The sequence below is a fragment of the Sapajus apella genome, unplaced genomic scaffold (genome assembly GCF_009761245.1).
Source record: "Sapajus apella isolate SASKATOON/1434 unplaced genomic scaffold, GSC_monkey_1.0 scaffold71, whole genome shotgun sequence".
Classification (NCBI taxonomy): Eukaryota; Metazoa; Chordata; class Mammalia; order Primates; family Cebidae; genus Sapajus; species Sapajus apella.
Genome location: NW_022437011.1, coordinates 7,426,513 through 7,442,423, shown reverse-complemented (window position 1 = coordinate 7,442,423; position 15,911 = coordinate 7,426,513). Strand labels below are relative to the sequence as shown.

Below are 15,911 nucleotides of genomic sequence, written 5' to 3'. Positions count from 1 at the left end.
TTTCTTTCTTTCTTCTTTCTTATTTCTTTTTGAGACAGAGTCTTGCTCTACCATCAGGTTGGAGCGCAGTGGCGTGATCTCAGTCCAACGCAACCTCTGCCTCCTGGGTTCAAGCGATTCTCCTGCCTCAGCCTCCTGAATAGCTGGGACTACAGGTACATGCCACCATGCCCAGCTAATTTTTGTATTTTTAGTAGGGTTGAGGTTTCACCATGTTGGCCAGGATGGTCTCGATCTCCTGGCCTTGTGATCCGCCCGCCTCTGCCTCCCAACGTACTGGGATTACAGGTGTGAGCCACCACGCCCAGCCCAAGTTACACTTTCTAGATACTGTGCTGTCTTCCTTCTTTATGGCTTTCATCTTCTTGATGAAAGAATCTTCAAAGATGACACTGAAATCTGTAAACAAAGCAATTCTAGCATTCAGCTCAGGACGATCAACACGGTGAGTGATCTAACGATGCCCTCTGCAGCCTAGGAGGAGAGAAGTGGGCAGAAAGAGCAGCTTCTGCGGACACAACCAGCAGGAGACCTCCCTGATTATAATTTCAGCACTTTGCTGTGTGGCTAGTTTTAATTTTTTACTCTTTTTACTCAACTAATATAAGGCTGAGTAATATAAGTAATACAACATTGTAGGAAAACTAGGCAATATAGATAGGCAAAAAAGGAAAATGTATGTTACCACTCAGAAATAATTATTCTTAATATTTTTATGGATTTCATTCAATCTTTTTTGTCTTTTTTCTTCGCCTAGGAACATCCCCTTCCGTATATATGTACGTATATATTCATATATATATATATATATATATACAGCTAGTGCTCGACTTACGACCACGATTGGTTCCGACAGACCGGTCGTGACATGATTTGGTCGTAAGTTGAGTAGGCTATATGTACAGTACTGTGAAATGATGTTATAAAAATCTTTAAGTCATATTTTATAATTTTCTTTCATAATTGTTATATATCATAATTTTCTTTGTTCATTTTATGCCATTTGTATCACCTCTACACCATTTTGTTTCTTATTTTTACATTCGTCAGGTTTAAGTAAAACACTGCATTACCAGTACAACTGGTTTAATATTTGCAAAACATACAAAATTACAAAATACAGGTACATACAAAAATACAAAATACAGGTGTAAAAAATACCATAGGAAACATTTTCCCAATTGCAAAACATATCAAAATATATAAACATGTATGAAACATTTTATTGGCCGCTGGTGCTTGGCTGCGGATCGTTGATTCGTCATCTGAGGCAGCAGTTGGGGTTACCGGAGTTGGTTTTTTCATAAACATGGTGAGCTTTGTCTGAATTGTATGTTTCTTTTTTTCTTCATAAATTTCACGATACGGACGAAACACATCGTGCGCCATCCGTTCAATCCTTGCAAATCATTCGATGTTTGGGTCCATTGCTTCAAAATGTATGAGAAGTTTATTCAGTAAAGATAAACCCTGTGATAATCCCTTAGTGGTGAACTTTCTTTCTGGCTCCTTCTCTTCTTTCTCTGCTTCTCTTCTTTCTTCTTCCACCACTCTTTCTTCTTCCAGTTCGATTAGCTCTTCATTTGTAAGTTCTCCAGATTCTTTGTCTAGCAACTCTTTGACATCTTCCATTTCACACTCCAAAGAAAGGTCTTTAGCGAGTTTTACCAATTTTTCCTGAATCGTTTCAAGTTCATGTTCACTGTCAAATCCGTCAAAATCATTAACATAGCGCTTAACACAATTTTTCCAGATGCCATTCATGCACTTTGTCGTCACAGTCTCCCAGGTGGTAGCGATATTCTTGATACACATCAAAATGTTGTAGTGTTTCCAAAAATCTACAGTGGAGCAGTCGTGGCTAGCGATTGTGGTCGTAAAGTCGAATGGTCGTAAGTTGCATAGGTCGTAAGTTGATCAATACCTGTATATGTTTTTAAAAAATAGAATTTGGGTCACATTTGCTTTATATTTCAAAGTTTTGAGCTTGCCAGTCTTATAGGAGGCAGGCGGGGTGTCATTATATTTGTTTTACAGATGAGGACACTGAGGTTCAGGGAGACAAAATGGCACTCCCCAAGTCACCTCACGGGTCAGGACTGTCCAGGACTGGATGCCAGGCCTTCTGATTTCTGATTACTGTAGTCAGCCTGAGGCTGGGACACTGTGTTTGCCTTTCAACAGGTGTTGGAGTGCTCAGCGGACAGCTGTATGCCACAGGTGGGCACGACGGGCCTTTGGTGAGGAAGAGCGTTGAAGTTTACGATCCTGGAACAAATACCTGGAAGCAAGTGGCAGACATGAACATGTGCCGGCGCAATGCAGGTAATGACTGCTCTCTCCATCTCCCCTTTGGGGGTCATGTGCCGTTTCTTCCTGAAGACACTGGCTCTAAACAGTGGGGAGATTCCCAGGGTCTGGAGCTGAGCTTGTATCCTGAACAAGGAGTGTCCATTTGCCGGTTGGGCTCTTGGTTAGAGGAGGGGAGAAGTTGAGACTCCCTCAAAAAGCTAGCTGCAGATCCTGCAACCTAGATGCAGGGGAGCCCCTTTCTCACCAGGGAAAGGTGATGACTTTTACTGCACACAGATGAGCACAGACTTAGAAAAGTCCTCTGGTTGTCATCAGTGTCCCCACCCCCCACCCCCAACAGCTTTGGTAGGTAGCTCAGCTCAGGGCCAGACGATGGCACTTGGTTCTTTTCTCTAGCAGTGCCTGGCTAGGACCAGGCTCCCTCCTTGCAGGGATAGTCATACTCTTGATCAGCTCTCCTTTCCTTATTGCTTTCTTCCTATTCCTGTCTCTCCTTTCCATCTCATCCCCTGTTCCTTCCTGTAGGAATGATTTACTGTAGAGTATCTAGGTATGATTCCTGGAGCATGAGGTCCCTTTTAAGCTTTTTGAGTGTTGCCTTGTGGGTCGTGTACTGCGCCAGTGGACCTTCATGCCTCTTTGCTCTAGGAAAGTGTTGGCTTAGCCCAGCTTCCCAGGCTGGAAAGACGCACAGGTGACATAGGCAGATTCATTTCCATTATTCTCGTATTACCTGTTTGCCACACCCATTCATGGCCAACTTGGAAGTGTAACTGGGGGTTGGAGGAATAATTTATTAATTTGCTCATTGCCTAAGCCTGCCATGATAGAAGTTGTCATTTGGCTTTAAGCCACAAGAGCAAGAAATTACAGGACCCTTATAAGCAGCTATCTAGAACCTGAGAATTAAGTTTAGATGTAAATGTGTGTTTGTAAAAAATTTATAGATATTTCTATTTTTTAATAACAAAAATGGAATTACACTATAACACTATTTTATAACCTGTTTTTTAAAAAACTCACTTTATAACTTTCATGAACATTTCATTACAACACTAAACTTATTTATGTGATATTTTAAATGACTGTAGCATAATTTAAACAACCAATCTACTATTGGACACAGGTTATTTCCATCTTTTCTGTACTCTAAGTAATACTTTAGTTACTATAAATGGTCCTTGTAGCTAAATGAGTGCACACATTTAAAATCATTTCTTTAAAAGACCAGAAGTAATTTTTTTTTTTTCGGACAAAGTCTTACTCTGTCACTCAGGCTAGATTGCAGTGGCATAATCTTGACTCACTGCAACTCCACTTCCTGGGTTCAGCAGATCCTCCCACCTCAGCCTCCTGAGTAGTTGGGACCATAGGTATACACCATCATGCCTGGCAATTTTTGTATTTTTTTGTAGAGACAGGGTTTCACCAGGTTGCCCAGGTTGACCTTGAACTCCTGGGCTCAAGTGATCCATCTGCCTTGGCCTCCCAAAGTGCTGGGATTATAGGTATGAGGCACTGTGCCTGGCCAGAAGTGGAATTTTTAAATCAGAGGGAGCACATGTATTTTAGATGCCATCCAGGAAGGTGGTCCATTTTATCCTCTGAGACTACCTTCAGCAACATTGATAAGTACGGCTTTTTGGAGTATCACCAATCCCTTAATCAAATTTTGAAAAAATACACAATGTACTGGACTATGGCCCTTCAAAGTCTTAATGAACAATAACTAATTATGTTTTCTTATGCCTTAGACCTTGCTGCATGAGACCTTGCCCAAAATCCATCTCACTCTGAGATCAGGGTGGGAGCTGTGCCTCATCCCTGGGAGCTGTATGTGAATTAGACCCAAGTCTTATAAAGGGATTACAAACATAACCATCAGCATCACACAGCATGGATATAACATGGGGCTTATCAGGGAAAAACGTAGCGGCAGAGAAGTAGCAGCATGCATGAAGTCCCCTGAATTGTCTTATTCCCTAGCTCAGGCTGGGCACAGGAGGTCTGTATACACCTTTCCAGTAGAGAGGGGTCTGTGCCCATAGGCCCTACATACTTACTGTGTAGGTGTGAGTGTGGCAGGGAGCATATGCATTGTAAGTAACAAAAACTCCCTGGCCAGATAAATGATCTTGTTAGGAAGAAGGATCCTTGGAGCCCAGTGGCTGTTGTCATATTTTCTTCCACTAAGCAAACTCAGACCTGCAGAGTTAAATCTCTGTTGTAAAGGGAGGAAAAGAGCCTCCCAGCCTATCGAGATTTGTCTCTTTTTCAATTCTGATCTCTTGGTGCACTTGCTCTGATGTCTCCTATGGCTTTTGTTTGACTCCCAGGGGTCTGTGCAGTGAATGGGCTCCTGTATGTTGTTGGAGGGGATGATGGATCCTGCAACTTGGCTTCGGTGGAGTACTACAATCCTGTAACTGACAAATGGACGCTGCTTCCAACCAACATGAGCACAGGGCGGAGCTATGCAGGTCAGTGTGTGCCATCTCTCTGCCCATCCCGAGACCTCCAACACACTGGGGGCATGAGGGTTGGGTGGGCTGGTGGGTGAGAGGATGTGAGCTTGCTTAACTTGGACCTGAGTGCCTCCTCCAGGCATGACAGGTAATGGTTCTGTGACCACCACTCCTTCATTCTGTGCTCATGACAGATACAGATAATTGGCACCGATTGCCTCCTGCCCTGATCCTGTGAACCTGAAGGTAGCCTCAGAATGTATAACAGACTTCCAACTGAGTTGTCACAAGAGAGTTTAGAATTTCGCTGGCATTCCTGGTTTACTTTGTGCCAGGCTCCTAGATGGCATAAGATGCAATGCTCTCTGTCCAGAGTTGAATTTGACGGGTAAGACCTGCCCACACAAAGCAGGGGGAAGACAAGATGATGTATATACACGTTCTAAATGACACGCGCTAGACAGGCTTTGGCACACAAAAGACTGGTGAGAACTGGCAAAGCCAGGGAACCCTTCCTGGAGGGGAGGGGCTCAATTAAACTTTGAGGGTGGATCACAAACACACAAATAGCTGTCCTTTACTGGGTGCCTGGCCCATGCCAGGGGCAGTGTGTTAGGAACAGAGTGTGCGTTCTTTCTCATCTTTTCAACAACTCTCAGGCTGAATGGGACTGTATCCGTCCATTTTATGGATGATGAAACTGAGGTTCAGAGAGTTTAAGTAACTTGCCAAAGGCCACATAGCTAATAAATGGCAAAGTCAGAGTTCAAACCCAGAGTTCTAAGTCCATGCCTTTTATGCTACCCTGGCTCAGGGTAAGCCTTAGAGTAAGGCACCAGGCTGGTGTGGAAGCTTCTTCTTGGGGAGTGTGTGTGAGGGGTTTGGTGAGGTGCAGGGGCCGGGGTGGCATCAGAGTTGGTACTGCTAAGGTTGGGTCCATGGGGAGATGAGCAAATATATATCTGTGGTGTAGTTCAGTTCCTTGTATCTGGTTTTCTAAAACCTGGAGTAGAGATAACATTATTTATCCAGCACACGGAACATACCAGACATTATCCAAAGTATTTTATAGTCATTATCTTGTTTAATCCATACCACGACTCCAGGAATATTCTTCTTCCCATTTTGCATTACAAAGGTCAGTCATTCCATCTTGTTTGACTGCAAAGAAAGGGCATGTTGTGCAGATTCGAAGGAGTTTGTAGCACATTCTTCTTTTTTTTTAGACAGTCTTACTCTGTCACCCAGGCTGAAGTGCAGTGGTGCTGTCTCAGCTCACTGCAGCCTCCACCTCCTGGGTTCAAGTGATTCTCCTGTCTCAGCCTCCTGAGTAGCTGGGACTACAGGTGCCCATCACCATACCTGGATGATTTTTGTATTTTTAGTAGAGATGAGGTTTTGCCATGTTGGCCAGGATGGTCTTGATCTCCTGATCTTGTGATCCTCCTACCTTGGCCTCCCAAAGTGCTGGGATTACAGGTGTGAGCCACCATGCCCAGCCTGCAGCACATTCTTTCAATGTAAGACATCTGTGACAATGGACTTTAACTTTTTACTTCCTTTAGAGCTTTTTTTCACCTCATAATGCTTTCCTTGGCTTAGTATAAAACATTTTAGAAGAAGTTTAGTCCTGGAGTAATTTTGTTATGGGATGAGGGAGGTAAGTGAGGGATCCTCCCTTGACTCCATGTGTGCCTTAATGAGAGGGGAAGAGTTAAGTGTAGGTGGTTAGAATTTCATATATATGCTGAATATTTCATGTCCCTTTCTTCATTGTCTGCCCACTTGAGAAGTAGGTAGGCAGAAGGCAAGCAAACCTGCAATTTTGTGTTCAAACCCACTTACTGAGTGGGTCTATTATCTTAAAATCTAAGGAAATCCTCCAAAATGCAAAGATTTATGGACAAAGTTATTTATTGGGGCCTTAATCATAATAGCTAAAATCTGAGAATTAATGTCTGGCATGAGGGAAATAGCTAATAATCTATGGGATAGTTGTATAGTGTATGGATTTTTAACGTTATGAGAAAACATTTGTAATAGCCTGTGTGAGCTCATTCATGTATGTAGTCCTGCGTTGGTGGGGTATTGGAGTGGAGGTTGAGTAGCTGCTGCTTCTACAAATGGATATTAGAGTCAGATATGAATCTGAATCCCAGCTCTGCCACTAGCCCTGAGTCTCTGGGCCATGTATTCTATCATACTGAACCCCTGTTGTCTTATTTGTAAAATGGGAATAAAATTAGACTAAGCCTTTTAGAGCTGCTGTGAGAATGAAATGCAGTAATACATGTGAAGAGCCAAGCACGATACCTGCCTGGCACTCGACACCATGCAGCAAATGATTGTGATTATTATCGGATGCTAGAAAGTATTCCAAAAACACAGTGGTGGTTTTCTTTGTGTGAAGGGATTAAAGCTTTTCTCTTTGTGTTCTTCTGCATTTTCCAGATTTCCCATAATGAGAATATATTACTTTTATAATCAAGATAAAGGGTATATGAAAAAGCAACACGGGAGCCTGCTTTCAAAAAAAAAAAAAGCTACCTTCTGAAAGAGATGTCTGAGATTCAAGTATGATGCTGTCAAGATCAGGCATTTGGTCTGGACTCAGGCTCTGCCTCCCTCGAAGCCTCTATGTCTGCGCCTTTAGCCAGGAATGAACAGAATATAGATGTCTTAGCAGAACATCTCCAATGGGGTATCCTGGCTTGCTTTTAGCCATGTTCTGTCAATGTCATCTTCAACCAGAACATTTTATAGTTGTGGGACTATGTTAAAAATAAGGCTTCAGGAACCATCCTGCCTGTAGGTACCTGTAAGTTAGGATTTCATTTAGCAACAGGCACCAGAAACCCTGACAGATACTTTCCTAAATACAAAAAGTGAGTGGATTTGTTTCTGGTAAAAAGATTGGCCTGGGGGCTCAGACTGACGTTGAAGAACCAAGTTTCTCCTCTCTTCTGTTCTGCCAGCTTTATCAAAGTCTGTTGCCTCCCCTTGGCCTTGCTTGAGCATTCTGGGCACAACAAGAACAAAGCCAGCGTTGCAACACTGGCACACTTGCCTTTATAGTCTTATTGGCCAGCGCTGGGTCACATGGCACGCCTAGCTGCCAGGCAGTCTGGGCAGCTGAGCTTGCAGCTGGAGCTGGTAGCTGTAGTAGAGGATAGCAAGTAGGAAGGACGCCGATGGAATCAGTATGTGGCATCTGCCATGTAGCCTCGGTCCCTTACAGTGAGATTTTGGGTCATGCGTGGATTTATGGTTAGGTGCTGACCATGGTTCACCTGGACTAAAACAGTAACACAGCATACATGTCTGGAGCATTTATCAAAGTCGAGATTGTCACACTGGCAGGGTCTGTTAGATGACATTTGTGTGGGCACTGAGCATAACGAGGTCAAAGAACTTGCTAAAGGCCACAGTGCAGGTTGACTGGTGGCAGAGCTAGGATTGGAATTCAGTCTTTCTTGCTCCCACGAAGGCAGTCTACTGTACTTTCCACTTGGTAAAAGTAGAGATGTCTTCTAAAAGTAGAGATGAATCACCCATCGCTTCTCTTAAAGTGATTCAAATTTAGAACTGCGTAGCTGCCCCTGGGCACTAAACATTGTTGAGGTGGCTGCTAGAGCTGGGGACAGGAGTCACCACAGTGAGTCCATGTGGTGACACAGGGTGAGGCCACTAGCCAGTGGTATTTGAGGGACTGTGCTCATAGGTTCAAGTGTCTTGCCAGGACTTGGCTGTTGGAGTGGGGAACAGCCAGCTGCTAGCAGCCTGAGACCACAGACACTTCAATATTAGGATAAAAATGTACCCATTTCCCTTGCGTTGTGACTTCTTAGATTCATGAACTCACTGGGAGTCTGAGTAGCTTTGGAGAAGCTAAGATGGTAACTTTCTCCCTGTTTCTTATTAGGTGTTGCCGTGATTCACAAGTCCTTGTGACCCAAATTCCCACTGCCAGGAGGTGGAGGAAGGAGCAGGTGCTGCTTGTGACTCTGAACAGTAGGACCGTGGTGACTGACTGGATTCAACTCACTGGGCAGGGTCTGTGCTGCTGTGAGAACTGCTCTCCTCTGACTTGGCAGACTGGTGTCGTTCGTCACCGTGTGGACACCGTTACTCACCCCCTGCTTCCCTGAGGTGCTTTGGCCTATGCCCTGAGCAGGGGGTTCCTGACAGCCCCAGGCAGCACCTTTGGGCTTTGTTTTGGTATTTCTACAGGGAGAACACAGAACCTGGAACGTGTGTGTGTGTGTGTGTGTGTGTGTGTGTGTGTGCAGAACACGGTGTTTCTCTAAGTTGGGTGGTGAGCGTGTGTGACAGTCTACTGGATTTCTTTACTACTGATCCTTTCACTATGTTAAGAATCAAATCTCAGCGACATCTCTTTTGGATTTGTCCCATGGGGACCCTGAGACTACTAAAGCTGCTTTCTTCTGAAGGTCCAGTTGGACACTCTGGGAATGTCCAGAAATAACCAGTGAGAGGGGCAGTTCTCTGGCCACGCCCACTTATCTACTTGACCACTGCGACTTTGTCTGCAGAAGAGCTGGAGAATTCTCAAAGCTGCACCGTGTCCTTCCTCTGTGTGCTAGAATAAGGGACAAGTGGGGTTCCCTGTGATTCTCAGCCAGCTGTTTTTCCTTGAGTTCTCCTCTAGGAAGCAGATGAGAACTGCCCAGTCTTCATGTCTAGGCTGTTGGTCTTTGATGCCATAGATTCCAGGCCTGGGAGATGTGATGTCTCTTTAGCTGGGAAAACTAGCTCTTCAGAGAAGCCTCCGGTAACACACTGGAAAAAAAATAAACAGGAAAAAAACAAACAAAAAACCAAAGTGGTAAGGATTCAGCTCCTGCCTATAACGGTCTCAGAGAAGGGTCCTACTTTTAGGTTTTCCCAGGACAGGACAGTCCCCATTTATACTTATTATCCAAGCTTAATTATTCACAGCACCCCATTTTACTCTCAGAAGTGTCTGGTTTGGAGGATAAATAAGAGGTCACCCTCCTCCAAACCCAAAGATAGATTTGTCCCTGTGTTAGATAGGGTTGTGTGTGATTCAGATGGACGTTGTTTGACTTCAAAGGAATATACCACTAGAGCTGGCCCTTGGCGCTTTGTGACAGTGGTCAAGTCTGTCTTATGTCCTTGTCTTCTTTTTCCTGTGCTTTCCCCGTATTCCAGGGTGTGCACCCTCTCCCCAACCCCTAAGGACCTCCACTCCTACTTTCCCCGTGGGGTAGGAGATAATCAGTGGGCCCTGGATTTGAGGCCTCCTAAGGGGTGCTTGCATTTTAAAAAAAGAGCTTGATGAGAGCTTTGCTAATTCACAGGTAAAAATTATTAATGATAGAACTTCAGGCATCTTGAGGGGTGGGCATTTGAAGGTGTATGGAGTAATTTGTATTTAAAAAAACCTTAAAAGTTGTGCTGTTCCTAAATTAGCAAATTGCTTATGCTGGAATTTGTGGCATAAGCAGGGGAAGTCTTGTGTCTGGAGATTAGTCTCATACCTTGCAGTCTGGGACACCCTCCTTAATGTCAGAATCCACCTACAGGAAGCCAAGGAACTGCATAAATGTTGATATTGGACTTCCGATACGACTGGGCTACTTTCAAGCAGGCACTGCGGGAGGTTGGCATCCCCTATCCCCTGCAGTGAGAAACCCAGGAGTCTTCCCAGCCAGTGGGCCACTTTGTGCATTTACTATATATTTATTATGCCCTAAATGTGCAACTCTCCTAAAGACAAAACTTCTCTTTCTGATGTTAAGCACATGTTACTTCAACAAGATGCTTGGAGAACAACAAGTTGCCCAGAATTTTTAGAAGCCTTCGGAAGAGGCTACAGTATCCAGCTTTGGTGGACCTGGAAGAAATGTCTCCAAAGGAAGCAAGGCATGCTTTAGTTGAGTGGGAATGACTGTGGCTTCTGAACTCGACCTGGCTGTGGGTTGGAAGCTGATGGGTTAAGCTTTTTGTTCTAAATGTCCTTTCTCCTGCTCTGAAGAAATTTTGAGACTCGTTTGGGTGTGTCTGTGTGATGGGGATGAGGTTGGGGTTGGGATCTGATGAATGCCAGTCACAGAAGCTCTCAATTTCAGGTGATAGGTGAATTCCCTGCCCTTCCCCACCACTGAGAAGCTAGATTTTCATGCTGGAGAGGTTATTTTTTATGTGTCATCTTCCCGAGGAAGGCTCCCTCCACTGAAAGCTAGCCAGTCATGTTTTCTGCTTTTGGATTTTTGCAGTTGGTTTCACCTCACGCCTTCCTTCCTATAAAGCACTGCCTCTGCTGAGTGCGCTGCTGAGGCTGTTTGCATTTCACCCTCGTGTGTCCTTTCTCACGGGGACCAGAACACTGGTACGTCATCACCAAAGCCAATCTGCTCTAGCTGCCCACAGATGCCACCCAAAACCTGCTATCTCTTCATCGCCAGGTACGATTCTCTTTCCACAGTGGACACAGCAGGCTATTTTCTAGTTTGTGTTGGTCACATGGTAGACGAAGCCTTTTCCTGCCCCCCTTAGGGTGGCCACGGCTGCTTGTGAATGCAGCTTTGCCAGTGGAGTATCTGTCATCTGATTGCGGTGGTGAAATGGAATTGAGGCCCAAGGTTAGAAGCAGCCGAGATGCCACCTGGATACTAATTTAAACAATGTAGAAGTCAGATTCTGAATTCCAAAGTGATTTCTCCTAAGTACCCAATGACATCTCTCCATCTACAAAGTTGCAGTATTATGCAAATGAAAGTGACCTCATTTTCTGCTATGCAATAAGAATACTTAATTCTATTTCCCAACAAGCCAGTTGCAATATCCCCTAAGATGCTTTTGAGCTGTCTTACTTTGATATCTGTTGTGTAATGTTTGTATATTTCTGAGCCAGATCCTTTCAAAGATGGCCTTTTTATAAAATTGAAGCTATAGCTTTTAGGCTAAAATTTTAATGTAGATATTTTTATAAGATTTTTTTTCAAGATATTTGAATCGCTTTTTATTGTCCATGATAATGAAATGTTATATTCTTTGCACCATTCACTCTCATAGTTCATGCCTGTAGCTCTCCTCCTTTTTCTCATCCTCCAGAAACGTATTTTTCAGTAGCTCCAGGTAGATGAGCCATTTTTAAAAAATACCATATTCAAGGGAGTCTGCTGAATTTTAAAACACAGTTGCTGGTGTTTCTTGAATTGCTAGGGACTGATGTTAAGCTCGACTCAGCACTTGCCCATCTGTATTGATTTTCTTTTTTTTTTTTTTTAGTCTGTTTTCTGTGGGGGTGAGGCTCCCACTGAGTGGCACTGAGCCTGGCACCCTGTGGCATGGAGAAGCCCCAGGGAAAGGCCTGCCCCCCAGCACATACTCCCATAGCATCCTACGTCCAGCTGACCATTCCTTATTCTCTTCTGTCTCCTTGTTCATCTGAAGCTTCCATTAGCTTGAGGCCTTTGCTGCTGGATGATGCCCTTTTTGGGAGCATCTTGTCTGTAAACTTTAAAAGTGGGGGTCAGTCCTCATGATCCCCGCTAAGAATGTGTCAGGCATGTGCTTTGCAGATGCTCACACTACACTTACAACTTGCTTCTTGATCTGTGTCTGTGCCCCAGGTTCTGTTTTGTGTATTTATCTGCCATTAGCATTATGGTTTTTAAAATTTATCATTATTGTTGGGACAGGTGCCATTTAAATTGCCTCCACGCTCCCCATTTGCACCTAGCTGGATGAAGCTGGGCGGTTGAGCAAACTCATATTCCACTTAGTTGGAGTTTTTAAGGCTCTGTTTGCCTGGAGAAGCAAGGAGGTTAGAATGTATTTTTAAGTGTTTGCACTATTTAGAGTCCTAAGCCCCTCATGTTCAGCTGTGCTGTGTTTCTCCTGACCAAGCAGGAGAGCCAGCAGCACTTCCAGCATTTGGGAATGGAAGAGATTTCTTCTGTAGTGGATAATCACAGTCTCATAGCCCCTGTGCAGCCTTCGTCACGGGTCTCAGTGACTCATGGATATAGCATCAGCCATGGCAGGAATGCACAGGACTGTGGCATTTGCAGCATCAAATTGACCTATTGCCATGTTTGGTTTTGAGATTGTAAATTATTCACTCCCCCCATCCCCCCGTTTTCAGTGGCAATAGAGGACCCTTGTTGGACTTCTTCTTTGATTTGCATATTACATGTAGAATACTTTCTTTGAAAGAAAACTGAAGACATTGAATGTTTATGTCTGTGTGGGTGTTCTGTCCCTGTGGTTGTCATAGGCAGTCAGACTTGATCACTGACACCCCGTACAACATATTGCATAGGTAAGATTCTCGATCTGGTGTTCTCTGCATGGCTGTTAGGGACTGTATATCTTGTAAAAGAATCCTTGTCACATGCTTGATCAGTTACAGCGATAGCTGAATAAACATTTCCTCAAATGTATTATTTTAACAGGAATCATGTTCTAATTTCCCATCCTTTAATTTTAATAAAAGCTGAACTGTGTAAACTTTTCTCAGTATTTCTTTTCTGTAGTCCAGTCTCTCTGCTATATCTCAGACATGAAAAGGACAGACTTATTCCTGTATGTCTTTGGATTTAAAAATTTTTTAAGATCTACTGTACAAGGTCTAGGTTCCTTGGTTTCCATCACTGGCCCCAATAGAGTGCCAGACCCACAAAGACCTTCTTCAGTTAGGCAAAGAGAGGATAGTCCCTCCAGGGGTGTTAAGTGGTGTGGGCAACTGCTGGATAATCCCTGGGAACCACTGGGAGTCAGGTTTTTGGGTAAGATGGCTGGCTCAGCTGGGCATCACCATTTGGGAGGGAAGCTTTATATGAAGTGGGTGGGGATGCGTGGCTCAGCTGTAACTTCTCAAAGCCTTCTGCTCAGAGGCCTTAGCTGCCTCTCTAGCTAACAAACTGGTCAGTGCCAAACCCTTTTGGGATATCTGTGGCTCTGGCCTGTACCAGGTGACAGATGGTCAAGACAGAGGTGTTAGACTTATCTTCAAGCTGGAGAGACCCAAGGGATGAGTGAAAACCCTTTGCCAGATTCCTTCCCAGATTTAGGAAAGCAGATTTTGAGCTCCAAGAGGGCACAGCCTGCTTGACTTACTCTGCACTCCTGGTGCCTGGCACTCAGCTAGCATTCAGAACTATTGATGGGAAAGGGAGGAAAGGCACCTGAGTAGGGCTTGGCTGGTGGCGTCTTTCCTTCATCCACCTCCTCTTCCCTCTCCTGGGCTGGCCTCCACTGAAGCTCTGTTCTTCCAACTCTCACCACTCGCCCTCAGCACCTGTCGGGCAGTTCAGAAGAATAAGGTCAGGCCTCTTTGAGCCCCAAGGACCCCAAGCAGGTGGGCAGGAATTTGTGCCCCTGGGACAGAGGAGGCCCAGAAAGGTGAATCCATTTGTCTGAGGGTGTGTTGTGAGCAGTGGAGCACACCTGGATGAAACCTGCTAACTCTTTTGACCCACAACTGAGTTTAAGCATCAGCCTGAGAAGAGGGTTCAGGCTGTAGTTGTTTCAATAATCATAACAGCCAGCATTTATTTTGCATTTGATGTGTGCCATGCCCTGTGCTGAACTCTTTTTTTTTCCCCATTTATTTATTTTATTGTATTTTAGGTTTTGGGGTACATGTGAAGAACATGCAAAATTGTTGCATAGGTACACACGTGGCAGTGTGATTTGCTGCCTTCCTCCCCATCACCTACATGTGGCATTTCTCCCCTTGTTATCTCTCCCCAGCTCCCCACCCCCCCACCGTCCCTCCCCTATTTCCCCCCAACTGACCCCAGTGTATAGTGCTCCCCTCCCTGTGTCCATGTGTTCTCATTGTTCAACACCTGCCTATGAGTGAGAACATGTGGTGTTTGATCTTCTGCTCTTCTGTCAGTTTGCTGAGAATGATGGTTTCCAGGTTCATCCATGTCCCTACAAAGGACCCAAACTCATCGTTTTTGATGGCTGCATAATATTCCATGGTGTATATGTGCCACATTTTCCCTGTCCAGTCAATCATCGATGGGCATTTGGGTTGGTTCCAGGTCTTTGCTATTGTAAACAGTGCTGCAATGAACATTCGTGTGCACGTGTCCTTATAGTAGAACGATTTGTAATCCTTTAGATATATACCCAGTAATGGGATTGCTGGGTCAAATGGAATTTCTATTTCTAGGTCCTTGAGGAATCGCCACACTGTCTTCCACAATGGTTGAACTAATTTACACTCCCACCAACAGTGCAAAAGTGTTCCTATTTCTCCACATCCTCTCCAGCCTCTGTTGTCTCCAGATTTTTTAATGATTGCCATTCTAACTGGCGTGAGATGGTATCTCAATGTTGTTTTGATTTGCATTTCTCTGATGACCAGTGATGATGAGCATTTTTTCATATGTTGAACTCTTTAATTCCAGTTAATCTCCGTAACACCTCATGGAGGCAGATGACAACATGACACTCTGCCTAATTCACAGGATTATGGGAGTTAGTTAATAGACCCTTGAGAAGAGATGCAGGCCCCCTCCTCCTACTGAGGCTGCTTGCTGAGCTGTGTCATTCTCAAATCCCAGAAGTCATACCCTGTGAGTGCATTCTGCAGCTAGGAGGTCACGAACGTCTGGCCCTCAAGGGTGGGCAGGAAAGCAGATGCCAGAGCCAGGCCGAAAACCCCCCCTGTGGCCAACCTGCTCTGGGCCTCGCCTGGCCTTGGAGAGGCCCAGTGAGTGGCTGATGGCTAGTGAGGGCTTTGTCTTAGCCACACACATTTCCCCTGCTATGCTGCTGGCCTGGTTTCTCCTTATAGGAAAAGTTCCAAAGTGATTTCATATTTGGTGGTTTTTCTACCAACCTACGTTTCCATAGTTTACAAATAGTGTCTTTTGACCCTAACAAGCTATTTTGCTTTAATGAAAACATCTGCTGTTCTGTTTTCCTCATGTGATTTTCCCATAGGAGTCTGCACTCCCCGTTGTCCACCCCTTTTGCCCAGGCAGCTTCTCCTGCCTCTCCAGGGTCAGTGCCCATGGGATTTTAGAGATTTTCAGATGCTGCCCATATGTTTGCATGTGGGGAGACTGGGGCTTGGGGCTCTAGAGAGGCAGCTGGCTGTTGTTCTTAGGGAGTGTTGTTGTGGCT

The 15,911-nt window shown here is 44.6% G+C and overlaps 1 protein-coding gene across 6 annotated transcripts in view; it reads left to right on the top strand.

Annotated features, from left to right (window-relative positions):
• KLHL3 (kelch like family member 3) overlaps nucleotides 1-13,281 on the top strand; it is a 122,844-nt gene extending 109,563 nt beyond the window's left edge. For all 6 annotated transcript variants that reach the window (XM_032250508.1, XM_032250513.1, XM_032250511.1 and 3 more), the window contains 3 exons: nucleotides 2,185-2,325; nucleotides 4,650-4,793; nucleotides 8,701-13,281. In XM_032250508.1, the coding sequence (XP_032106399.1) occupies nucleotides 2,185-2,325; nucleotides 4,650-4,793; nucleotides 8,701-8,729 (314 nt within the window). In that variant the 3' untranslated portion in view covers nucleotides 8,730-13,281. The remainder of the gene's footprint in view (nucleotides 1-2,184; nucleotides 2,326-4,649; nucleotides 4,794-8,700) is intronic.
• Nucleotides 13,282-15,911: the final 2,630 nt, after the last annotated feature.